The following is a 27,882-nucleotide window of genomic DNA, read 5'->3' as shown; positions in this document are numbered from 1 at the left end:
AGTAAATGCAATTTCCTGAAAAATGGAAAGTTTTAAATGAAAGTTTTAAATCTTATCAGCAATGTAGTGAAGTGGAGGCATCAAAAATATTGAACAGTTTAAACAACTAAAGTTTATTTATTTAATATCTCCAAAAGGGGAAAATGTTTAAAATTATTCTAAGAGGGAAGAAAAAACATTCTCTGATGTTGTCGAAGAAAAGTCGACGAAATTTCTATAAGCCAGCATGGTTCTTTGCCTTTTAAAAATATTAATTCAAATATTTCAATTTTTCCCTTTGAATATGCATTTTAATCTAAATAAATTTCAAAGGCATAAACTATAGGCATATCTCCACCCTTTTTTTCCTCAATAACTCAAGCTACGTGAATCTTCATAACACGCTTCTTTGAATATCTTATCTGGGTACAAGATCCACATAACTAATGTTTGATGGGTTTGTCCAACTCTGTTGAAAGAAAGTGCTTGAAGCTCCTTATCACAGAAGCTTAAAACCGAAGGGTAATGGTGCATCTCTCATCTCAGTAACAATCGCAGTTACACAGATGGCCCAAATCAGGCATATACAAATCTTATTCATTTTTAAGATCCAGACCTCTAACTTTTCTCATACAGCTTTCAAAGAACACTGTAATTTGCTAAGATTTACTGAAACTTCATTTGGGCCTGCCAATCTCATTTATTTAGCAAAACACTGAGAAGAGTCTCATCCTTGTTTAACAGATGAGGAAACTGAGACTAAAGTGCATAGTAACATTCTGTTCTTTCTTGTGTATTTTTAATAATTATTGCAAATTTTCCAAACAGCTTATAACGTCTTACAGAAGAGGGGCAACGGACTGTGGTGGGAGAGGGGGGTTCACACTTAGCCCTGGCATGTTACAATCAGTAATCAAAGTAGGCAATTTTTATTTTTATAAAAAGAACAAAGAATTTTTGAGACCATTCTCAGCTCTGCTACTTATTTCTATGTGGCAATATGCAAATCATTTAACCTTTCTGAGGTTTTGTGTTTTTCTTTTGTCAAGCAGAGCTAAAAACCTCTCCCTCCTTGGGCTGTCAATATAATTGACACTTCTTGAATAAATAAATTCCAGGCACACCACATTTTACAAACTATTCAAAATTATTGCCTGAGAATAGTCAGTTGAGGAAAAAAGCGAGACTTGGTAAAATGCAAAAGGATTCTGGATACGTTTGCTAACTGCATGCCATTCGTGATGCTTTAAGTTCATGGTGTGACTGATGTCTCTGAGATACTTTTCCTGAAAAAATAATGAACCTTACCAGGCACAGTCAGAAATACTACCCCATATTGCAGAGTAGGATGGGCAGAGGCCCCCAGAAGTATGTCACATACTTTTTTTTTGTTTCAGGTATACAAAATAATGTAATAGACATTTACACCACTCACAAAGTAATAACCCCCTCCCCCAATTGACTACTCCTCTGACATCATAAATAGCTGTTACAATTCCACTGACTCTATTCCCTATGTTGTACTTCACATCCTGTGACCATATATATAAATTATAATTGACATTCAATATTATTCAGCTTCAGCTTCAGGTGTACAGCACAGTGGTCAGGAATCTACACTATCCATGAAGTGGTCTCCCTAATAAGACACCCTACAAAATCTTTACAACATTATTGATTATATTCCCCAAACTGGCTTTCATATCCCTGTGGCAATCCTGTGGCCAACTACCAATTTGTACTTTCTAATCCCCTCATCACCTCCCCCATTCTCACCTGCCTCCCATCTAACAACCATCAGTTTTTTCTCTATACGTTATCTCTGAGACTTAGAGCACAGAATGAGAAGTGAAGCTCCAGAAGAAACAAGTGTTTACATCTGACATTTAACAAAACGAGGCATTTTATTCACCAGCTGCCACAAGTATACACGAGTGCTATTTAGGTGCTGAATTATAAAACTCAGAATAGTGCTTTGAAGGATAAACATGTATCATGTTACCCAATTTAATACATATATAAGCAGCAAGCAAAAGAATATGTGTTGCCTGGAAACACTAGGCATACTATGTTGTTAAAAGTCTCTGAGACATGAGGAATTAAAATTGAGTTATTGATTAAATTCATGATTTATTTTTTTTATTTCCCTAATTTCAATGAAAATACATAAGTCATTCATTTCATGGAACATTCTCTATAACCAGAAAATATTTTCTTTTATTTTCAAATGTTTTTATGTTTCCATGAATATATTAAAATAAGGCATTGAAATTGCTTCCTTTAAAGAAAATAATTAGAAACCACAGGTCAAAGTTTCCAGAAAGTGTTCAGAAAAGGAAGTCACATACCTGCAAACATCAGTTCTGAAACATCGGGTTTGACATGCAGACAGGTGAAAAGAGGTAAAGGGCATTGAGCAGTATTGACTTTTTCCTTCAAACTACTCAAGGTAGTGTTCATTCTCTGTCCACAGAAGAAAGAAAGAAGTGGTTTTAAATCTACAAACAGATATTGATAGAAAACTATTTTAAACAGCACTTCCAACCAAGACACTTCAATTTTTTCTAATAAAAGTAAATCTTATTCTAGAAAACTCTGGGTCCTGAATAAACAACAAGAAGTTAGCTCTCTGGAAGTAATTGCCTTCATTCTAAAAACAACCATATCTTTGGGGACTGTGTCTACATTTGAAGTAGAGAACGATTTGGCAACTACAGAGCCCTGAAAGAATTTAGCCCCTAGATTTCCTGGCACAGACTCTATCTCCTCTGCTTTATCTTCAGATGAGATGTCACACTAGTCATGTGTCAAATGGGTGTGTTCCACATGATTCAATATTGTCTGACTCTTTCTGGGCAACCTCTATTTTTCCTCTACCCTTAAAATATTACTTGTATTTGTCTCCTTATCTAAAAAGATTGCCATTTGGGGGAATGGGCAGTTAAGGGTTAAAATGCATTTGCTTTTTTTTCCCCCCAAAGAAAAGGAATACAAAACACTTCCCTACACATTAAAACTGACACACAGTTAGAATGAATTAGTAAGCACTAGTTTGAAATGTAGAAGAGCTGAGTCTGGCATGGACTACGTGCTCAGTTTGATGGGATAAGTTGAACCAAGTGACTCTTACAACACAATTCATATTTTGTTTTATTTAAACCATCATGATATCCATGGTCTACGTGTATTAAAAGGATTGTAGACTGAGCCATAGCTTACATTGTGAATTAGTGTTTCTCCTATTAACATTCCAAATATATCAGTAAAGGTGACAGGTTGTCCAGACCTTTTCTTCTTCCATAAAGACTCAACATATCTTTTAATTTTCTGTGGTGTGAGAAGTAAAAGGGGGTTATAGCTAACATTTTTCATTAGCTCCTCATTAATCTCTTCTGGCCCTTTCTCTGGAAAATCAGGGTGAGAATATAAGGTTGACATGTACCTGTCAAGAAAACAAAAGATAATTAATTCATAAAGATAAAGGACATTACATAGTCTCCAAAGGAAGCAGGCACTCTCGGTCATAAGAAAAATAAAAAATGGTAGAAATAGTTGGTTAACTTAATTTCCGATTGATGATATTAACCCACTTAAGGAAAGAATGCATTGATCAGAAAGGAGCTGGTCCACAAAGGAAACGAAGTAAAGGAGAGGTCTCAAAGGATACACTAGACTTCCCATGCAGTCCAGAGGAGGGAATGCTCTACTGGGCCTATGGTCCACTTTCTATTCTCCAGGAATAGGTATCTTGTCAGACTCTCAGAGACTAATGACACAACACATTTAAGCCATGTAAGTAAACTGACTTATCTGGATAATAATGCCAGTCAAGCAATCTGATCATTTGACTTTTGATGATGATTACCTATAGCTAGAAAATGTGCTATATAAATTACTGTGAATGCTGACAAATGTGGTTTTCAACTAGACAGACTCCCAAGCCTATAAGTCTCAGAATTTCTGAGCATACAAATCTGACGATGAAATCCTGGAAAGGAACAGGACTTTCATGTAAATTCTTTCTTGTGAAGATTCTCGGCCATCAGCCATCTGGCCACTTCCAGGGATACTACAAATCACTCTGTGCCTTGGCACTTGATATCTAGATAATAAACATTCAGTTACCACCCTCCTTCCTGTGAACCAATGTCCCTAGAATGGTAGCTCTCACACTGAATATTAATTATTAGTTTACTTATGTGTCTCCCTTAAGCCGTGGCCTCCTACAGGGCAAACTTTGTTCATCTTTTTTAGCTTCAATGACTAGCAAATGCGTGGCATATGGCCAGGACAGTTTTTGGAATTGCTGAACTGAGAGGACAAAATAATGAAAGCAACACATGCTCCGCCACTTCACCCAACCAAAGAGAAAAGAGCACATATTTTAATCTCCTGTTTCCTTGACATTCAAATCAAGATGCTGGACATAGTGGTTTATCTGCCTTTCAGGGACGGGAGAAAACTAACTCCTACTGTGTCTCTGCTGTGTTCTAGGACTGTGTTGATTAATTGTTAATAAGCTGTTGTCTTGAAGACTTGCAATAGCTTTTAACTCTTCTATTTTAAAGATGAGGAAAGAGAAGATTGCTGAATTTAAGTATGTTCACAGTTCCCCAATAACAGAAGAACTGGAATTTAAAATTTTGTCTTCTCCCCTGATAGGCTTCATTTAAAAAAAAATATTTCTTTTAAATTCAAGTTTATTGGGGTGACAATTGTTAGTAAAGTTACATAGACTTCATGTGTACAATTCTGTATTAAATTACATCATCTATAAATCGCATTGTGTGTTCACCACCCAGAGTCAGTTCTCCTTCCATCACCATATATTTTATCCCCTTTTAAAAAATCTTTTATATAAGATTTCAGTTCTTAGAGACCAAGCTATTCCCACTTCACATTAAATTAGGATGCTTATTGAATTCAGAGCTTTTTGGAGACAAATTGAGAATAATTCTAAGTGAACAGAGAGTGATGGTAGACTTAAAATGGAACACATGCTCGGCAATTTTTTTTTTTTAATTCTTAAAAGATCTTTATTACACAAGTTGGATTCCTAACATTTCCCACAAACATGTGACAATGATAAATCAAATGCACTTACTCTAAAGTCCAGCCTGGTATTATCACCAAATATCTATAAAAAACATATCTTCGATTGTTTAGAGTTCATCTATTCCGAGGTCTACCACATGATTCATCCAAATCAACAAAGATCTGATTTTCTGGACTTCATCATACTTTTCAATAAAAGCACACTTTGGTGTAATGATATTGGTTTATATTTAAGGACATAATAAAAATACGAAAATAAAACATCCTTTTGACCCTCTAATTGGTCAGTTCTGGAACTCTTCATTCTTTATTGAATGTTTCATTCCTTATGAGAACACTAAGTTCTTTACTGACCTTACTACCAAGAATAATGTCTACTGCCCTGGACCATTGACTTGCCCTTAATGTATTAAAAATGTATACAGAGGGTGCCAAAAAAATGAATACACATTTTAAAAGGAAAACTGTATTAAAATTGTAATACTCAATATATACCAATAACAAAAGATGAATGTAATTCTGCAATTACAAGAGGTGCTCAAAGTAGTTACCATCAGAGTCCAGACACTTCTGATTACGGCGAACTACTGCTTGAGCAACATTGACCAAAGAGTCCGCTTGTATACATTTTTTGGCACCGCCCTCCCCCCCCCACCCCGTATTAGGTAATTCTACATAGTTTGGATTTTGCCTTGAATTCTAGAATGCTTAAACCCAAGCCTGCATCTCATGCCTCCCAAAGCATGAATTTTTAATCTAACGTCTAGTTACACATATATTTTTTACTTTTTTTCACTTCTATCTTTATTGTATGCAATCCAATTTTGCTTTATAACGAGACACATTAAATCCTTTCCTTAATGAAGCAGGGTGAAAATAAGGAAAAGAACCAAATGAACACTTAATGTCAATAGAAAATCAATTTAGCCACAGAATGATTTTTTTTAAAAGGTAGGTGAAAAGGAAATGATATGATCATGTTGCTATTGGAAGTTGTCATTTCTAACTAACTGTCAGTAGGATGACGTAATTACTCAAACCTCATTTACATTCTTTAAGACTTCCCTTCTATATTTAGCAAGTCTTTAAATGAATCAACTTATGATTCTATCAAGTACCTGTGCCCCATGGATTGCCTCCAGCAAGATCTGAAGGCTCTTCTCTTTCCTTCCTCCTAATGTTAGCTCTTAGATCTAGATTAAAAAAATCCTTTCTCTGGGTTGGGCAGATTGTTCAAAAACTAGGACTCTGTGCCACAGTTTCAGAGTTAGATCTTTTTAAGAGGTCAAAATGTGCTTGGATGTCAGCCCAATTCTCTCTTTTTGTTCCATGTAAAATGATTGTGGTCCATTTCTGCTCTCTAAAAGTTGAAGTAAACTCATAAACTCACTTACTCATTTCTCTCTCCCCTTTCTCTGTCTCTTTCTTCCCCTCTTACAGAGCAGCTAGCTTGAGGAAACCAGCCCTACTGAGAAAAAGACCTAAATACCTCAACCACCGGCATTGGTCTAGAGCTCTATGCTCGTTCAACTTTATGAACCCATATTCCTTAGAATTCACTAGTGTGAGTTGGACAGATTTTTCATGATATCCTTGTGGTGACATCCAAGACTTGGGTTTTGGCTTTGTTGATAGCTAAAAATGAAGTAGCAGGCAATGAATGGCCAGTTTTCCTTAAATAGCTTTCCTTGCTTTCTTTGTTTCCTTGGTTGCGCCAAGGCAGAATTAAGCTATTACTGGCTTCTATGGACACACTACCATCTAAAGCACACACACATCACCCCAATTTGCTATTCTAGAATTAGGCCTTAATTTTCACCTTTTTCCGATACTCTCAATTATACGAATCAAGTTTCAAAAACAAAGTATCTTGGACATAGCAGGGTCTTCTATTTATCTATAAATCTGAAAACATTTACCTCTAATGTTTCAACATGTTTGTATGATGGGATACCTCATTCTCTCCATATGAATGCATTTTAGGCTAAGTGTCAAATTTTAAAAGCTAAACCATGCCAGAGAACAAGAAATTCTCAGTTTGGTTTCTGCCTCCAAATCACATAGCTAATGTTTTAAAATATCAGTGCCTGACCCCTCAGGACTTGCCAAATTAGAAGCTTCAGGGGCAAACATTTAGAATTTCTGTGCTTTTAAACTGCCAGAAGTGATTCTCATATACAACTAAAATTTTGAATGACTTAAGAAGACTTTCAACATTTGTGAAGCAAATATCCTGAAGCCCTAAAGAAATCCCTAGATGAATTGTTCCCCCAAAATGCAGTTATTTATGCAAGTCTTCATTTAGTCATTAAAAATGTAGTAAGTGTGAAAGATTCGTTAGTGAAAAGACACGTGTAGTCCCCACCTCAAACAAGATATTTTCTCTAACATACATCTTGTTCCTTTAGCCTGTAACCTCTTACGTGACAACTTCTGTTTAAATTGTTTCTTTTCTCAATATTCCAGGAATTCTTCAGACTGAAACTGAAAGTTCTTATTCTTGAATTTCATTTTAGTCAGTTTAATGAATCGGGCCCAAATGTCTATAGATGTGGAACTGCCCTCATTTCTCTTTAGATGTGAATACCATACAAACACGGCATTCTACATCCAATAGCTTCCTATGATACTATAAATGAATAGCCGTACTGAGGAAAAGAGTTGAGCTGAGTAAGAGAACAAAGGATTACTGACATGATTCTCTTAGTTCACTCATGTCAGTTCCCCTTGTTGGCTAATACATATATTTAATGAATAACAAGTATCATCCAAAAATAATTTCAGAAGTAATTATTGCAAAGGTAGCAGCAGTTACAAGGGAAGCTTTTGCTCTACGTAAAATTCTCTTTTGTGATTGCAGAAAACTTTTTGGGAGGTCCAGGGCTTCTCCAGATAGCTCCGTATTACCTCATTTGTGCCAAGTAATGGTCATGTATCAGCACAACAGAAAACTTACTCAACACAGAGTGTAATTTGTTTTTCCAAGTCTTTCCGAATTCCTTTCTTTGAACTTTTTACCTTCTCACTCATAGTTTTCAAGAGAGAATTGTTAACGTGAATCATCCTGACCACCTTTTCTTCCGTCTCAGGAAGTGTCTCATCTTTCCATGGCTAACAACGTCACTTGTGCTTTTTATCTTGTCCTGTCCTATCTTTGCCTGAATCTTTTTCTATCCATGATACATCTATTCCTTTATCTTCCATCTATCTGTTTACACTATTTTCCCCACGTCAGACTTATACAGAAATGCTCAAGTATCTTAAATTCTGAAAACAAAACAAAATCCCTTCCCTGGTTTCAAATTGCTCTGCTCTACTCAGTGCATTTTCCCACCTTTCTTCCTTTCACCTTCTATTTACTTTTCATTCACAATTTCATGATCAAAAGTACCCTTTATTTACTACATCTAATGATTCTTGCTAAAACCACTAAAGAGCTCCAAACCCAGTTCTAAACTAAGCTTATCATAGATTTTTTACTCTATTAAAATACCCACTAGTTCTTCAAGCACTATTCATCCTTGACCTCTGGAATGCATATTTTATTTGACTCTCTTCTCTGATGGCTACTTTGTGTTGTCTGTTAAGGTTATCTTCCCATTAACTTTTGGAATATTCTAGAGTTCATGAATTAAAGTATTGGTGGTAATAACTGAAGTGGTACAAGTTTGTGAAATTAAGAAGTGAGAATGCATACATGTAATAGAACGAAAGGGAGGTCCTAGAAGAAAGTCTACATTAAGCAGAAAAGTAGTGGAAATAGTAAAGACAATATGGAGGAGATAGCAATCAGAGAGGATGTAATAAAACTCAAAAGGCATAGTGAAGGGATTTGAAAGAGGGACAAGCCAATGTATGACATGTCTCAATCCCCAACCTCATTCTTCCTGACTCCCCACAACAGTCAAGAAGAATAAGAACTTCCTTTTGAACTTAGGTTTGGAAGTTAGGTGGTCTGTGTGTGAACACAGATAAATTGTAAGGATTTTAGGAGTGAGTGACTTTTAAGGAAATGGAATAAATAAAACAAGACTAATCTTTGAGGAAATTACATATTGAATGAAGGATAGAGCAAAAGTTTATGTATATATGAATGTGTGGCGTGTAACATTTAAAATTCTCTTAATTACATTTTGTAGGACTTGTTTTCAGAACCCTGATAGAAGAATGTAAGATGTTGCCCTAAATTTATAACCAAAGCAATGACTAAATCTCTAAGCCCAAACACACACTCTTCTACCTCTAAATCAGCCCTGAAGGCCTGGTCTGTTTATTAGATGAGTTTAAGAAAATAAGCTTCTTGAAACATATTAGTCAGTGATGGACCACAGGGATCTAGCAAATCGTGAACACAGAGAACGAAAGCCACCTGAAGAATAACAAAATGCTTGAGTAGGCGAATTAATCTAAGGGTCCAGTTTTTCCCCCTGATATTACTCATTAAACAGGCAAGCGCTTGCTCTTCCGTCAACGAAAAGAATAATATTGGGCTACATCCTTCTTTCAAAAGAGATAAATCATTTTGAGGATATATACCAAAAGAGTGGAAACCAGGGTTCTAGGTTTTTGTTTTTAGCTAAAGAATCTGGTTCAAAATATTTAAGAAGCTATATATTCGTTAAACGTAAACCTCTATATAGAATAAATAGCTGTCCAGGAGAAGGTTATGGTTTAGTCGAAAGAGTCCTAGAACGAGATCAAAATCCTTGGTTTCCACCACCATATATTTGATCCCTTTCACCCTCATCTACCACTCCCCTCCCCACTTACCCTTTGGTAACCACTAAACTATTGTTTGTGTCTGTGAGTTTTGTTTCTTCATTTGTTTGCCTTGTTCTTTTGTTGTTTTCAGTGATATATAGATGATGTGTTACAGAATTGTACATCTGAAACCAGTGTAACTTTACTAACAATTGTCACCCCAATAAGCTTTAATAAAATTTTTTAAAAATCCTGGATTTATGTGCTGGTTCTGCTAGCAACCTTGGACAAATCACTTGGCTTCTAAGTCAAATGTTCTTTCGTTGAAAAATGAAAAAAGCTAATATCCATCTCCCAGGATCAGAAGACACAGAAATATTAAAATGCTATAGTACAATATTGTGATAGATGAACTTTAATATGGCCGAGTGACTAAAAAGCCTTGTAAGCCAAAGTCAGACATATTATAATGAGGTGATACTCTTATTTGAGACATCTAAGCAAGGACTAATATTTGATGTTCGATGTGCTTATTTGAGGTAGGCAAACCCAAAAGACTGTAGTATCTTCATTGAAAATGTTTTCTAAGTATATTTGTGAAAAGACAAATCTACAGTGTACAAACATTATACATTCAGATGTTTTTACTCTCTATCCAAGTTTAGCTGAGCTTAAATACAGTCAAAGGATTAATTTCACAATTAGATACAAATCAGTGAACTGTATTGCATTTCTGCATTCAATAGTTGTTTTCCTTCTTCTATATACTAGGGTACCTTGCATTTCATTCTATTTGCCCTAAAGAAGACTATGAATACGTAGTGAATCATGTAGACTTAGACATGATCATGAAAGATTGCAAATCAACAAATTATAGGAAGATTAAAATAATTATATTGGAGTAGTTTATTCCATTTCTGTAATATTTATACAGATTTCAATTAATCTATTTTTTAATTAAATATTTAACTACATTTTAAGTTGCCAATGGGCTTAAAGAGAGTAAATGTTTAACAAGGGACATCATTAGGTATGAATTTGCCTTAAAAAAAAACATGTTTAAGAAGCAAATTATTGCATCAAGCTGGTACATTTCAGTAATTTAATGTTCAGTTTTCAAAACACCCCCATCCCTCCCTAATGTTCCAGGTAAATAAATGTTAAACATTTAGTATGACAAAACTGTGATTTAAAATGTATACTAACCACGTGGAGCCAGAAAGACCAGCAATGTAGGTGGCACAATCTAAAATCCCCAATTCATACAGGGCCTTCATCACACCGGAGAATCCAACCATGGCTCGGAAACCCCCACCTGAGCCCAGTATGGCCACCACAGGCACCTGGAATGATGAAACACAGAGATCATTTGTAAAGTAAAATCACAAAATATATTTTCCCTTAGTTACAATTTTTATGCTGTATGTTCACCATTTGGTAATAAAGAATTAAGTTCACTCCTACCTCGACAATGTCTTTTAAAAAGAAGAAAATAGTACTTCATATAAGAAAATCAAGAATTAGCATCTATTAGAAAGCAGGCATTATTAAAATGACCAAATAGTTGTATTTGATAATAATAACAAGAACAACAAAAACAACCCTCTATATTTGCTCTACTCTTTGCAGTTTTTAGCTTGCTTGCAGGTGCCCTTCTTTTTTAATTCGATCCTTTCAAAAATCCTGAGCAACAATTTTTGTACATTTTTTAGATGCAAGTTCTGAAATGATAACGTTACTTGCAAATGATACTATTAGCTGGTAATCCGCAGTTAAGTACCTTTTTTTCTTGGCCCAGAATTCTTATTGCTCCTTTATGTTGACTCATTTCAAAATATATGCTATTATTCAAGGCATAAAAAAGAACGTAATGGACTTAACAGGACCTACAAAATTTATTTTTTTTATTCTTCAATTCAGTCAATAAATCTAATCAAGTGGTCTCTATATTTCTGGCATCATGGGTGGATCTGGACAATCTAGTTTATTTAAGTGAGGCAGAAATATAATAATTACAACAACAATAAAAATAGGGATGGATGATATTTGTTGAACTCTTACTACCTGATAGGAACTGTTCTTAGTATTTTACCAAAACTGCTCATTTAATCTTCACAAAATCCCTATGAGGTTTCCATTTTATGGATGAAGAAACCAAAGCACGTGGAACCAAGACCTTGGGAACTTGTTCAGGGTCATGCAACTAACAAATAGCAGAGTCGGAAATCAAACTCCAGGCTCCTGTATCCAGGCTCAAGCTTGTATGTCTTACTGAAATAAAGTGCTACAGGCTAGGAGTACATGGGCTGCAGAGGTGTGGTCAATTCCAATTAGAGGAATTAGAGTGGTAGAGAAAGCTTCACAGACAAAGAAGAAACCTGAGCTTACTTTTAAAGATGCACAGTGTTTCAACAGGAAGGGATGAGGGCAGGGAAGGACGCTGTTTTGGAAACGGTAGTAGCATGGCCATGTAAGGTTTTCACAGTTAAAATGGAGAAGCATAAGCTACTTGCAACATGACTAAAACACAAGAGTGTTTGGAGAGGGAGAGATTGCCAGTTTCTTTGTGGCCCTGAACCATTATTGTTGAAGAGAGCTGGTTGTTATTCTCTATCCCATGCCTCTATCCTAGGGCAGCATTTCTGAAAGTTTACATAGCTTTCAAGGGGTCCCCAAAGTCAAAACTATTTTCATAATAACACTAAGTCAAATACTTCATATACTTGTAAAAATGTAAAACATTACTGCTCTTCTCACTTTATCTTTGCTTTGGAAAATAGTTATTTTCATAAAATATTATTAATATTAATCTGAAATCAACTTCTTTAAAACAAATATATATTTTAATACATTTTCCCCATTTTAGTTTTTAATGCAGTAAATATTTATAGATATAACCCATATAAACATAATTTCTTAGAAGTGTTTGATATTTTTTAAGCGTGTAAAGGATTTCTGAGACCAAAACATTTAGTAACCACTGCCCTAGTATATCAGAGACATGGTGAGTGCACTTGAACATCTGTCAGGAAAATCCTGAGACTGTTGAGGACAAAGTAGTGGGGAGACAAGAAAGGGAACAGAATAGAGGGAGCAGGTGGATGGGAATATTCACTGGACAGACAGAGGCTGATTGCTGTATGTCATATTGCTGGGCAGCAGGGGTATGATTTGTTTGACATTGTTTTCCAATAGTAACAATTCTTAAGGAAGAAATTATACATGGAAGACTGAACAATTTATGGAGTAAAAGATATTAGATCATGAAGCCATTCAAAACTTGATAGGAGATGAAGCAAACAAAGAAATCCACATGGTTGGAAGAGCAGCAGCTGAACTGAGAGGGGATGCTGTGACTGGAGTATCAGATTTGAGTTATATCAAAATAGTCATATCGTTATCAGAGTTTAGTTTCTATACTAGTGAAAAACAAACCGAATTTTCAGAATACACATGCAAACCGCAGAGTGCACGTGCATAGATGAGTTCAAGTACTTTTGACAGTTCTATTCTGTCTCTAATAAACCCAGTACAGCTTATAAAGAGATCAAGGTACATCGAATCAAGGTACATTTACAGGGAGAATCATTAACATGTGGTGACCAATCAGATGTCAGGAGTAAAAGAGGAAAGAGTGTGGTCAGACTGTTGGGGTGTCTAGCTTTGCTCACAGCAGATGATGCCATCATTACCCAGGAGAAGGATCCTACAGCACGAAACCAGGCTGAGGCGGAAAAGCTGCACTCAGTGTCAGGAATGCAGAATACACAACACGAATGCACCGTGTTCTAAGCACTTGCACCCTGACCCTCGGTGTCCACTCACCGAAGTGATAAATACCTCTATTTATGACATCATTATTTTAGAACTCGAAGAACCAAAATGCGTGTAGAGCTCTTAACAGACGGCAAGGGAATCTGTAGAGGTGAGGTCTTATTGGAGGTAAGACAGTGAATGGCAGGACACCTAGAACTAATTTGCTAAACCAGGGCTCTTCTCTAAACTGGAGTGCCCTCAAATTAAAGGACCCTAGCCATCAAATTCGATGTGAATTGGAGACCTTACTCATGAAAACACACTCTACCAGTTCTGTGCAATGGAACAATTTAAATGGCTTTGAATATATATAAATATATATATGAACAGAAAGCTCTCAAACAGATTTAAAATTGTAAATAAAATAAAATATATAAGCTCCTAAAAACTTGTCTAGAAGGGGCAGAAAGCTAAGATAGGAAGCTAAAGTTGGGTTATAAAGTGAATGAAGGACAGTTTAGTATTAATTGCAAGAATAGTTGCAAGGAAGCCAAATAAGAAGTTAGAAAAAGGAGGAGGGATTTGAATTAGGCCTTGAAAGAAGAGATAAATTTATAGATAATATAACAACAACAACAATAATAATAGTAATGATAATAAACATTTACTGTTGCTATGTGCCAAGCATTGGGCCTACAGTCAGGCCAGCACAGGCATAAGCAAGAAAGGGTATGTGATTTGGGGAGCGAACAACCAGGCTTCTTATTGTAGCAGGAGTATACTTGGGAGTTGGGAAAAATAAAAGTATGAAGGGCTTTTAAGAGGAAAAAAATAGCAGGAATGATGTTGTAGGAAGAACATTGTTTATATTAAAAAATCAATTAGTGGCATTTGAGCCTGTTGATTTGGTTACTTGCAACACTGCATTATTGAAAATAACATTAAACCTAACATAATGTTTGGGTGAGTGAAAAAATTCTTAGTAACAGATTACACTGTCCATTTCAACACACAACACATAACCTGCATTGTTGTTCAGAGGAAGATTAAATAAGAGAAGTTGGAAAATTTAATATGAGACCTTTTCTAAATCTGAGAAAACAATTCCCAGATGTCCTTTCTATATGCCAGTAGCCCAACATATACTTATTTTATTTTATTTTTTTTTAAGATTTTATTGGGGAAGGGGAACAGGATTTTTATTGGGGAACAGTGTGTACTTCCAGGACTTTTTTCCAAGTCAAGTTGTCCTTTCAATCTTAGTTGTGGAGGGTGCCATTCAGCTTCAAGTTGTTGTCCTTTCAGTCTTAGTTGTGGAGGGCGCAGCTCAGCTCCAGGTCCAGTTGCCGTTGCCGTTGCCAGTTGCAGGGGGCGCAGCCCACCATCCCTTGCGGGAGTCAAACTGGCAACCTTGTGGTTGAGAGCCCACTGGCCCATGTGGGAATCGAACGGGCAGCCTTCGGATTTAGGAGCATGGAGCTCCAACTGCCTGAGCCACGGGGCAGGCCCCACCAACATGTACTTATGGATGATCATTTAATGTGTTAGGAATTTTCTGGAAATAGTCACTTACTAGTAAAACTGGAATTCATGTGTTACATATATCCCATTGCTTTCATTATTGCTTTGCAGTAATTCTTAGGGCTTTCAGGTAAGATTTTTAAGTCCGATATTTTGGGTTGCTAGCAGGTAAAAGAAAATGTCAGGCATTTGTACATTAAAAATTGAATAATCAAATAATTGCATGATTGCTAAGAATAAATTACCACCTTCATTTATTGCACACAAAGTAATCTATATGTACCATATCATTTAATTTTCACAACTGTATGAGATAAATATTATTACCTCCATTTTAAGGAAAAAGTAATTAAACACAAAGAAGACCCTTTTTCCATTGTTGCAAAGCTAGAAAGTGGTATCCAGTGGATTCAAATTGGATAAAGAAGATGTAAGACTCCAATGCTTTTAATTCACTACGCTCCACTCTGTCTCTGAAAGCTTTCCCTACAACTAACTTTGTGACTTGACACAGAGAAAATCCTCTCTGGACTCAATTTACTTCTATGTAAAATATTGGGTAGAATTAATTAACTAGGAGTTTGTTTGCTACTAGTAACATTCTAAATTCTAAAACTCATACAGAATGTGAGTTATAACACTATAGAATTACAAATTTTTACTAATTATAAAAAAAAGAAAGGGGAATTAGACTTATCTAGAAAATACGGTGTGCCTGGCACTAGCGTAGGCTCTTTCACTCAATTTGTTCATCTTCACAGCCCTCAACAGGAGATCATTATTATTTCCATTTTTCAGATGAGAAAGTATTCAGCGCACACATAATACTTGCCCACATAGAGATAACTAATAAGTAGCAGAACCAAATGTGAAGTGATGTGTCGCTGACACCATAATTTGTGCTCTTTCCTTTTTTTTTTTTTTTTAAGAACAAAAGCAGTAATCTTTATTGAGAGAAATACTTGGTATTTAGCTAAATTTTGTTTCAGATTCATGTATCACTTCAGATGATATCAGTACAGCTTTACACAACAAAGGAAGGCTAAATCTGAATGTCTTAATAGTCTTGGTCATTCTGATTTAACTGTCAAAAATATAAGCGGGGAGTTATTAGGTGCAGCTGTTTGTCCTGGCTCTAAATCTAAAAGAATCAAACAAATAAATGTTGAGAAATTTTAGGTTATATTTAGACTTAATAGCACCAGTGTTTGTGTATAGATGATATTAATGACTGTTTCTCATACTTCTCTCACATGATCACAGGAAATGAATTTGCATTTACGAATAAACCTTCTAGCTTTGATTATTTTGGTACATGGACTTACGGAGATTATTAATTTTCCCCCCTCCCCTTGCAAAAGAAAATTCTGAAATGCTCAAAGATTTTTTTACATATTCATAGATTTTTAAGCTTTGATAATTATATAAAGGCTTTTGCCTCCTTGGCTTAGATATTAATCAAGGTTTTCCAGAGAAACAGAACCAATGGGGGTGTGGGAGAGAAGAGAGAGAGAGAGAGAGAGAGAGAGAGAGAGAGAGAGAGAGAGAGAGAGAGAGAGAGATTGATTTATTATAAGAAATTGGCTCGTGTGATTATTGTTGGCAAGTGCAAACCTGCAGTATTGGCCAGTAGGCTCTAGACCCAGAGGAGTCCGTCATGCAGTTCTAGTTCAAAGGCTAGCAGGCAGAGGCCCAGGAGAGCCAACGGTGCAGATGAAATCCAAACGCAGCCTGTGGCGGATTTCCCTCTTGCTTGGAAGATTGGCCATTTTGTTCCATTTAGGCCTTCACTGTGGATGAGGCCCACACACATTAGTGATGGTGATCTGCTTACTCAAATGTCACTGTTTATCTCATCAAAAAACATCCTCCAAGTTGATACACAAAATTGATGATCACAAGTCTACCCCTTCTTAATTTGGCACCATGCATATCTCTTTAATCCATAATCTCCAAATAAAGACAATAGCAAAGTCATCCTTCCAGTCTACATGATACAACTAGTTTGTGTATAACTGGAAATACACTAATCCTTTCCCCAGAAGAGGATGCAAAGTCCTTGAATGATGTTTCTTCTCCTCGATATCTCATACCTTAAATATGACTCTATTTCTGTGTTTCTGCGTGGGTACATGCACATATACATGCACGTACACACACGTAAACATATTCATAACGAACCAGGGAAGAAATACTCATGGCATCCATAGTTCTCATTTCAGTACCAGGTCACCTGGTCGTAGCTGCTATGTATAACTACCTTCTTCCACTATTCATTCTGTGTTCCCTTTGCCTTCAAAAAGCACCTCAGCTGGTCACGGTCATTTTCCTGGTGGGTAACCTAACCTTCATTCCTGAAAGGTCTGGAATGGAGAAAAGGCCAGATGTGTAATTACACAGAGACACGTGGTCTGTAGCCAATGGTTTGGCTGTATGGTTAGGGACCTTTATGAAACACGATTAGAAAATTAGTGAGAAAGATGTCTCTCTGAATGGAGGACAAATGTGAATATATTTGTGTCCTGTGTCAGTGTCCACCAAAGGGTGGTCCTTCCTGAACTGGGCTCTCGTAGTTTCCAACTGACTTTGCTTAGAGGGCCTGATAATACTAAGAGACACCGTAGGGGATCTCTTGTATTTCAGACATTCTCTTCCTTACCTCCATCATGGAGTGATAGTCCAACTTTTCTTTGGTAGTCAAGATCAGTCACCTCAGCCAGCAAGGCAGCCCCCTTCTTTGCCTTGATTTGGAGGCATGAGGAGCCCACAGTGGCCAGGTAGCAGCCTTACCTTCCAGTTCAATGGAATCACTGTTCCATTGCAGGTGGGAGCATTCCTCCCTTTGGGACTACGACCTCTAAGCCAGCAGAGTATACAGTCATGCAGATAGGGAGCAAACGCTTTGCTAGTGGGTCACTAGGGGTAAGAGTGAGTGGTGCCACTGCCACCTCCACTCCTTGATCCTGGACCCATAAATCCTAGGATGCTGACTCAGAGCATATGCAGCCTCCTGGAGAACCTTGCCCCAACCTTGGAAGGTTCTGCTACCTAGCTAGCACTATAACTGAGTCTTCAAAAGACTATTCCACGGTTCTATCAAGAGAACATGGCAAGACTGGTGAATTGTATCACATGGGCCCATTGCTATAATTCACTTGCTATGAGGTTAGTTGCTTGATTAGAAGCAATGCTGTGTGGAATATTGTGACAGACTATAAGGCATTTTATAAGTCCACAGATAATAGTTTGGCAGAAGCTTTGAGTGCAGGGAAAGCAAATCTGTATCCAGAATAACTAGCCATTCAGGTAAAACAAACAAACAAAAAACATTCAGTCTGCCACCAGGTAAGCTGGCTGAACGCCCCAGGGAATGGTGACATATTGGGGAATCAGTGTTGGCATTTGCTGCTGGCAGACTGAGCGCTCAGCAGCAGCTGTACCCAGGTCAGCCTTGGTGAGTGGAAGTCCGTGTTGCTGAACCTAAACATAAATTCCAGCCCTGCCATGGTGGCCACTTTTTCTATGACCCTATTCGCCAATGATGGGGGCTGGTGAAAGAAACTCATGGGTATCCACAAAATGGGTCATCCTGTCCACTTGATTATTATAATCCTTCTCTGCTAAGGCCACCCTCTGGTGGACATTGACATAGGACCCAAATATATTCACGTTTGTCCTCCATTCAGAGAGGCAACTTTCTCACCAATTTTCTAATCGTGTTTCTTAAAGGTCCCTAACCATACGGCCAAACCATTGGCCACAGACCATGAATCTGTATGTAATTATACATCTGACCATTTCTTCATTCCAGCGACATGAAAAACCAGGATAAACTCCTTGAGCTTTTGCCCCCTGGTAAGATTTGTCTTCACCACTGTCCTTCAAGGATGTCCCTGAACCCCACATAGGGCTGCAGTCCTGCAGCTGTCCTCTTGCAGGTGGTGCCTGAATGTTGTGTAGAACCGTCTGTAAAGAAGGCCCAAGTTTTCTCTCCACTGTCAACTGATCCCAGGGATCTCTCCCATGAGGCTATAAGTCAGGCTGGCAGAAAGAAGGTAGCGTAACAGGAGCGGGCACCGTGGGCCACTTCCTCATAGAACTCACTTGAGTCTTCAGGACCTGTTCGGACCAATCTCACATGGTACACCACTTCCATTTGAGGATGGACTGCATCTGTGCACACCCGACTTTATGGCTTGGCAGGCCAAACAATACCCAGTTCATGATGATCAGCTCAAGTCCCATGATTACAGGTCTCCGATGGTTAAGTCTTCAGTCTCTACTAAGGCCCAGTAGCAGGCCAGAAGCTGTTTTACAAAAGGGCAGTAGTTATCCACAGAGGATGGCAGGACCTTGCATCACAATCCTAAGGCCTTTGCTGCAGTTCACCTGTGAGAGCCTACCACAGACTGCAGACAGCTTCCCTGTCTGCCGCTGACACTTCATGCACCGATGGATCTGAGTGGTCATAAGGCCCAAGTGGCAGAGCCCCCTGCATAGTTAAGTGGCACCTGCTGCAGAGCCTTCTCTTGTTCTGGGCCCCATTCAAAACAGGCAGATTTTGGGGTCACTTGGGAAATGGAACAGAGCAGCACACCCAAAGGAACCTACCAGGCACTGTGCCTCTTGTCTTTTTGGTTTGTAGGAGAGGAGGACAGATGCAACAACATTTCCTTTCTCGCAGTAGTGATATCTTGACATACCCCACCCACACCACTAGATCCCTAGACATTTCACTGAGTTTTGCTGGATTTATTTTCCACTGTCTGACATGCAAATGTCTTACCAATAAGTCTAGAATAGTTGCTACTTCTCTCTGGCTAGATCCAATCAGCAGAATGCTATTCACATAATGGGCCAGTGTGATATCTTGTGAACGGAAAAATCAATCAAGATCTCTACAAACTAAATGATGACATGGGCTGGAGAGTTGATATATTCCTGAGGTAGGAGAGTGAAACTGAAAGCAAATTACTTCTGGGGGTCTTTATTAACAGGGATGAAGAAAAAAGCATTTGCCAGATCAATAGCTGCATACCAGGAACCATGGGATGTGGTAATTTGCTCAAGCAATGAACTACGTCTGATACAGCAGCTGTAATGGGGGTCACTGCCTGATTAAATTTATGATGACCCACTGTCATTCTACAAGATCCATTTGTCTTCTGCACAGACCAACTAGGCAGGTTGAATATGGATGTGAGTGGAATTACCATTCTTGCATCTTTCAAGTCCTTAATGGCGCCACATGTTTCTATAACCTCTCCTGGGAGGCTGTGATGGTTTCAGTTTGCTATTTTCCTACATAGAGGCAGTGCTAGTGGCTTCCACTTGGTTTTTCCCACCTTATTAGCCCTCATTCCACAGCTCATGGAACCAATGCGGGGAATCTGCCCACTGCTGAGTGTATCTATCCCAATTATGTGTTCTGGAACTGGAAAAACAACAAAAGATGGGTCCAGAGACTCATTAGGCCTACTGTGGCACGGACGGGGCTGAAACCCCATTTATCGCCTGACCTTCAGAAGCCGCTCCTCTGACATGTGGCCCACAGAGTCATCTTAGATCTCCTGAATGGATATCGGTTCAGAGCCAGTGTCTAGTAGTTCCCAAAAGGTCTGATGATTTCCTTTTCCCCAGTGTACAGTTATCTTGGTCAAATGCTGTAAGTCTCTTTTAGAAAAGCTGGGAGAAAGATTATCAGCATAAATTTTTGGCAGTATACTGGGTCCTTCCTCAAGGGGACCCAACCTCCTCTTCATTGCAGGGGTTCTGCCTCTGTAATCTGGCTCAAGTCTGGGAATTGAGGGGTCATGTCTCTCTCTATCTCTCTCTTTTTTACAAATTATATATATTATCAGACATTGGCTCACAGGATTATGGAGACCAACAAGTCCAAATCTGCAGTACAGGCTAGCAGTCTCCAGACCAAAGAGAGTTAATAATGCAGGTCTAACCTGAAGGCCAGCAGACAGAGACCCAGGAGAAATGATGGTACAGACAAAGTCTAATTCTGCTGAGAATTCCCTCTTGCTCAGGGAAACTCATCTTTTTGGCCTATTCAGGCCTTCAACTGATTGGGTAGGGCCCACCCATGTTACGAAAGGCAATCTGTTTATTCCAAATTCAAGGATTTGAGTGTTAATCACATCTAAAATCACTCTCCAAATTGACACATAAAATTAGCCATAAGTGCCCCATTTCATGTTTTAAAGAGAGAAAATTATACAACCACGTCTATGCTACCCCTAACAAGTCTTAAAACGATGCTCAAAAATTATGAAAAATACAGAGCAAATTTTTGCCTGGTAAATTATTCATTTAACAAAAACTTTTCACTTGATTAGTGGGAAGAAGGAGATTCTCAATATATAACACTAATGATATTTATAAAAATTCATTTCAAAATGAAGTATTCAGTAAAATATTGACCTAAAATATTTACTTACAATACTTTCTAATATACCTAGTCAAGTTGATCAAATGATGTTTTAAATTTCTAAGAGAGTTTGTCATTTTATTGATTAGCACGAAAGGGGACAGGGAGTCAAACAAGTTGAGAAGCATTAAAATTTTCTATGCCAGTTCCTCATTAGTATCATAGGTAGGTGGTTATAATCATTTGAATTGTTATGTGTTTGGGATTTTGTTGTTGCTTTTAGGAATTATCACTAGTAAATTATTCTTTTATCTCTTCTCATTGATAAGATCAGGCAAATAAAGAATGACGATGTCACGAAGCCCACATTACTGGAATATACTTCTATGTCCTCTTTCTAATTTGCTCCAAATCATCAACATATTCCTGCCAGTTTGGAGAAAAACCTGGTACAAATGTAAAAACAGAATCCTTTCTTCCTATGTTTCTGCTGAGAGTCAGTTTTCCAAAGTGCCAACTACCACCTTCCAAAGCACAGAGCTAGAACATCTGAACATATCTGCAAGGAGACGGCCAAGACCTAGACTGGCAACCCTCAACTAACCATATTTCACCCACTTATAAAAGGGGTTGGAGATGCTGAGTTAAAATTAAATTCTCTAAATGTAAAAGAGAATAAAAAAAGTAGCATTGATTTTTTTTTTAACTATTAAATATAATAGTGATTGCATTAAAACTGTTCAGGATTTAGACTGCTTGTTTATATATCCTAGGACTTTACATATTATTTTGATTAGAGAATAAAAACAAAGATGGCAATTATTGAGTCTAATATTTTGCCAGTGCATCTTCACAGTATCACCAATACCTTACAAAGTGATCACCACAAGTCTAATAACCATCTGTCACCATACAAAGTTATTGCAATATCACTGACTATATTTCCTATCCTGTGCATTATCACATCCATGACTTTATTTTATAACTAAAAGTTTGTACCTCTTTATCTCCTTCAACATTTTTCCCCCTCTCCTCAACCCCTCCTCTCTGGCAAGCATCAGTTTGTTCTCTGTATCTATGAGTCTATTTCTGTTTTGTTTTGTTTGTTTGTTTTAGATTCCACATGTAAGTGAAATCATATGGTATTTGTCTTTCTCTGTCTGACTTATTTCACTTAGCATAATACCTTCTAGGTCCATCCGTGTTGTCACAAATGGCAAGATTTGATTCTTTTTTATGGTTAAGTAATATTGCATTATATATATATGTGTGTGTATATATATATATATATGTATGTATGTATGTATATTATATATATATAATATTTTCTTTATGTATAATATCTTCTTTATTCATTCATCTATCAATGGACACATATCTTGGCGATTGTAAATAATGCTGCAATGAACATAGGGATGCATATATCTTTTTCAAATTAGTATTTTCATTTTCTTCAGATAAATATCCAGAAGTAGAATTGCTAGATTGTATGGTAGTTCGAGTTTTAATTTTTTAAGGGACTACCATTCTATTTTCCCAAGTGGTAGAACCAATTTACAGTAGTACAAACAGTGCATGAGGGTTCCTTTTCTTCACATCCTACCAACACTTGTTATTTTTTGTCTTTTTGATAATAGCCATTCTGACATATATGAAATGATATCTTATTGTGGTTTTGATTTCCATTTCCCTAATGATTAGTGATGTTGAGCATCTCTTCGTGTGTCTATTGGCCATTTGTATGTCTTCTTTGGAGAAATGTCTATTCATGTCCTCTGCTCATTTTTTTTTTATTGGATTGTTTGTCTTTTTGAGGTTGAGTTGTATGAGTTTTTTTTGTTGTTGATATTAATCTCATCTCTGATATATAATTTCAAATGTCTTCTTCCATTTAATAAACTACCTGTTTGTTTTGATGATTTACTTCACTATGCAAAAACTTATTGGTTTGATGTAGTTCCATTCATTTATTTTTGTTTTTGTTGCCCTTGACCAAGGAGATATATCCAAAAAATATTGTTAAGACCTATGTCAAAGAGTCTACTGCCTTTTTTTTTTCTTCTGGAATTTTATGGTTTCAGGTCTTACATTTAAGCCTTTAATACATTTAGAGTTTATTTCTGTATATAAGGTAAGAACATGGTCCAGTTTTATTTTATTTTTTTTGCATGTATCTTTCCAGTTTTCCCAACACAATTTATTGAACAGACTGCCTTTACTCCACTGCATATTCTTGCTTTCTTTGTCACATATTGATCGACCATATAGGCATGGGTTTATTTCTGCGCTCTCTATTCTGTTCCCTTGATCTATGTGTCTGTTTTTGTGCCAGTACCATACTGTTTTGATTACCACAGCTTCCTAGTATAGTGTGACATTAGGGAGTGTGATACCTCCAACTTCTTTCTCAAGATTGCCTTGGCTATTCGGTGTCTTTTGTGGTTCCATATAAATTTCAGGATTATTTGTTCTAGGTCTGAGAAAGCTTCAGATCCTAAACTGGATGCTGTCTATTGAAAACTGGGAAGAAGACAGTCACGGTGTCTACAGTGAAAATTGAATAGTACTGTTCTTTGCTTGACAAGCTACCACAACAGCCCACTCTACCTTAAAGAGGCTGTTTAGCCTGTACTGAATAGAAAGTGAAGATCTTGGCAGGGAGCAAGGGGAGTAGGAGCTTAAGACACTCCTGGCCAAGGAATGTGTTATGGGAATGGGTGGTGCTGAATATATCTAAACTGTTTTTTTTCTACCAAGAGAAAAGAGTCTAGACCCAAACCCAAACAATAACAACGAAAGTTTTAATTCTAGGAATGACTTCCAAAAACATGAATTTAATACGTTTGAAGAACATGCCAGAGAAAAGCATAATTACCTCATTCACCATCTGTTGCAGAAGAGCCAATTTCTATAAATATTAGGCCAAATTTCACCTTCCCAGGAAGACTACTTTCTACAAAACATGGAATCATGAGGGGTTGTGACAGCAACTTTCCTTTTGAAAAGGAACACCTAAGGACAAAGGCCAGCTGGACTTGTGCACCAGTGCGTCCCACACACATTTCTAATTGAACAGTTCAAACTGGAATCTTTTCTTCCAAACCTTCTCCTCAACCCGTAATTTCTCCTAAAACCTGACACTGGTGTTCCTCAGCTTTGAGCCCCTAATCTCTCTTTTAGGTAATTTATCCCCTGCACGCAGTACCAAGCCACTGCCTAAATCTGTGTCCTGACTTATCCAACAAAACATCAACCATGGAGTGGTACCTATGCCAAGTGCTGGGAATATAAAGGGGAATAACATGGACAGTGTTCCAGTTCCTCGTCAAACTTATACTCTAACGGAGAAAACAGACATGAAATGAATAATTTCTACAAGTATTTTAAATATAACTGTGGTAAGTGCTGAGAAGATAAAGTGCATATTTATGCCGTAAGAGCATATCACTGAAAGAACTAACTTGGACTTGGGAGGAGTTGATGAGGGAGAGATTCTCAGAAGGAGTGATTTATGCGCTGATTACTGGATGGAAGGGTGTTAGTTATCCGAAAAGCAGGTGGGGTAGAGAGAGGGGTGGCCCTGGGGAAGCATTCTGCAGTGAGAAAAAACAATATACGCAAGAGCGTCCGTTGGGAAAGGGTTCTGTGGAGACAAGGAACTACTGAGGGCGGGGGAGAGTGAATTAGGGATGAGATGGGAAAAAATGAAGCTGCAGAGATGCTGTGAGGTTAATCCTAAGAGCAGAGAAAGGATTTTAAGCTTGGGTTTGACAGAATCAGATTTGTGTTTTTAAAAGGCTACTCTGAATTCAGTATGAACAGAAAGCGGGGAGAGGACAGGCATAGTAAAACTACAGAGAAGAGAGAGGGTTCTGCGTTCAGGTTTAGACAAGGTGAGTTTGAGACGTGAGGAATACAAGTGACAAAACCAAGGAGGTGTATAGATATTCAGGTCTGAAGCTCAGAAGAGAGGTTCTAAGTTGTTGACAAACCTGTGAAACTCCTTAGCACACAGGCGTTTGAGTGACATCATGGAGGGATTGAAAATTCTTAAGAAGCATGCAGAATGAAGAGAAAGGGAGCCTCGGACTGAGTCTTGAAGAACTGTTATATTTACATAACTTGCAGAGGAAAACGATCTGGTAAAGGGACCCAAAGAGGCATAATGAAAACAAAAAACAGGTAGTGAGTGAAGGGTGGAGAACGTTTCAAAAAGTAGGGAGAAATTTGTCATTTGCAGCTGCAGGGTTGGGTAAGACAGGGCCAGAAAAAGATCCTGTGCATTTCTCAGTGCTGGGGACCAATGGATCCGCAGCAGTAGAAAAACAAGAGCGGGAGCCTGAGCAAAGTAAGGAAGTCGAATGAGATAATGTAGAAAACTATGAAGAAGTTAGTCTGTGAAAGTAAGAGGAGAAGTAGAACAGAAAGGAGAAGGGAATGTACAATCCAGACATTTTATTGTTGTGGTGGCTCCTTGTTTTCTCTTTCTATGGCAGTTGAAAACGTGTTCGTATTTTTATAGGAAAAAATCGTACAGAGTTAGAGGCAGGCAATATAGGTGTGAGTGGCCCTGGGAGGACCGGAAAACTGATATACTGAGGTTCCCAACTGGGGTTTGCAATCCATGTCTGCTGTGGGTCAGCACTTGAAATAAAAGGGGCTCTTTCCTCCCCTGCACTGAGAGGGACGTGGCGAAGGATAAGCATCAGGTATGGAGTATGTCAATCCCACTGACAAGACCTGAAGGATGTGTCAACTGATGACTTTTCATTTCCCTTTGGTTAGGAACAAAGTCTATCAGTTGTGAAGGGAGTGGAGGGTGGATGAGCAGCGGGGAGTGAAGGAAATAATTGCTGCAAAGAACCAGAAAGCGACTAGACAGGCACACACTGAGATTATAAAACAAGGTCTCCCAAATGAAGACGATGACCATGAAGTAACAGAGGTATCTGTTTCCTACTGTTCCCTCCGGCAAACTCCCTGCTCAAGGCTTGGCCACTCTTCCACTCTGGGAGGACAGTCCTTTCAAGGCGGGGATGTTTTTCTCAACCCTCTTAAGGCCCCTGGCTGGGTCTGAAAAATATACTGACAAAGAGAGAGGAACAGGAGAACAGCCTACAAATTGATGTAATATTAAGTTTCACACAACACGGGAGCCCTCGTAAGGAAATGAAGACCTGAAGACACAGGTCGACCTGAGTATTTGTACGAGTATGCTAGATTTCATGAAGAGTGAGCAGTCGTGTAAAAGTACAGGTCAGAAAGTATGAGGTAAGCATAGGAAACTGGAGGAAATTTAGCAAGGCGTGTTGGTTCGTATTCTTTAGGGTATCCCTTTGTCTTTGGAAATAAGAATTCTCCTTTCTTCTGGGTATAGAGAGGGCACCTTGGACAGGTCTTATGACCTGTGTCAGGGGAGAAAGGTGGGGAAAGGTCAGAGAGACCTTTCTGCTTCTGCTGCTTCCTCAAGCACCTTTCAATGAAAGTAGTCAATATTACAGAATTGTACACTTGAAACCTATATGATTTTATTAACCATTATCACCCCAATAAATTTAATTTAAATTAAAAAATATATATATATTTAGTATGCCAAGGTGACATATCTTGGTTTGGTGTGTCCTGAACACCGTCATGCTATCACAATCACCTCTGCTACAGAGAGAAAGAGTGGGTCACCATGTTGCAAGCTCTGACACCCTTCCATTCACACCTCCACTTAAAAGAATGGAACACATCACTGTTTTATCTGCTTAAAAGTCTCTCCCCAATTAGGTTTTAACCTCACCAAGGAAAGTGAGTGTTCAGTATTAACCACCTCAGCTTTATTCATCTTCAGTTCCTAGCAGAGTCTCAACAAATGACAAATGGCAGAAATGAAAAAAAAAAAAAAAAGCAAAAAACAAACTTGAAACATCATTTTTCTGTTCCAAGGGCATAACAATACCAACCAAGGCTGGGGACAAAAGCAGGCTGTAGCATTGCTGCTAAAAATTTTAATATAGCTAAAAAACAAGAACAAAAAAATTTCCCAGGGAGCTAGAAACTTCTGAGTAATATGCAGAGAAGGAAGTGTTCTCAAGGGCTAATTAACCTGTGAATATAATCAACCACAAGTGCTGCTAGGGACCTATGTGGTGACAGCAAGACACAGGATTGAAGAGAAGTCTGTCTTTTTTTTTAAATAGAAACTTAAACGGAGGTTTTGCTTCTCCTCCTAGCTTCCTGTTAGCAAAAATTCTCCAAAAGCAGCATCCAATCTTAGAGTCTGCTCCCCTAACAACAGCCATTCCAGCCCCAGAGATCGCCTTTCCACCCCTATGCCCACCTAAAATCACATTTGGATACCTGCAGTCACATGTGGGACGGGGTGTCCATCTGGCTACCTTACTCAGAATTTATGCGTCATTACCCATTGTATTTTGCACTTAATTTATAATAATCTTGAATCCTGAGTCTGTGGGTATATATGGGAGTGTGAGTGAGTGTGT

The 27,882-nt window shown here is 37.9% G+C and overlaps 1 protein-coding gene across 1 annotated transcript in view; it reads right to left on the bottom strand.

Moving 5' to 3' along the window:
* PLA2G4A (phospholipase A2 group IVA) overlaps window positions 1–27,882 on the bottom strand; it is a 139,368-nt gene that overhangs the window by 34,999 nt on the left and 76,487 nt on the right. Inside the window, exons 8-10 of the mRNA XM_033091978.1 lie at window positions 10,942–11,078; window positions 3,199–3,421; window positions 2,328–2,442 (exon numbers count right to left, since the gene is read on the bottom strand). Coding sequence (XP_032947869.1) covers window positions 2,328–2,442; window positions 3,199–3,421; window positions 10,942–11,078 — 475 coding nt within the window. The remainder of the gene's footprint in view (window positions 1–2,327; window positions 2,443–3,198; window positions 3,422–10,941; window positions 11,079–27,882) is intronic.

Source organism: Rhinolophus ferrumequinum, chromosome 22, assembly GCF_004115265.2.
Source record: "Rhinolophus ferrumequinum isolate MPI-CBG mRhiFer1 chromosome 22, mRhiFer1_v1.p, whole genome shotgun sequence".
Classification (NCBI taxonomy): domain Eukaryota; kingdom Metazoa; phylum Chordata; class Mammalia; order Chiroptera; family Rhinolophidae; genus Rhinolophus; species Rhinolophus ferrumequinum.
Note: the sequence above shows the minus strand (reverse complement) of the source record. Positions and strands in the feature narration are given on the sequence as shown.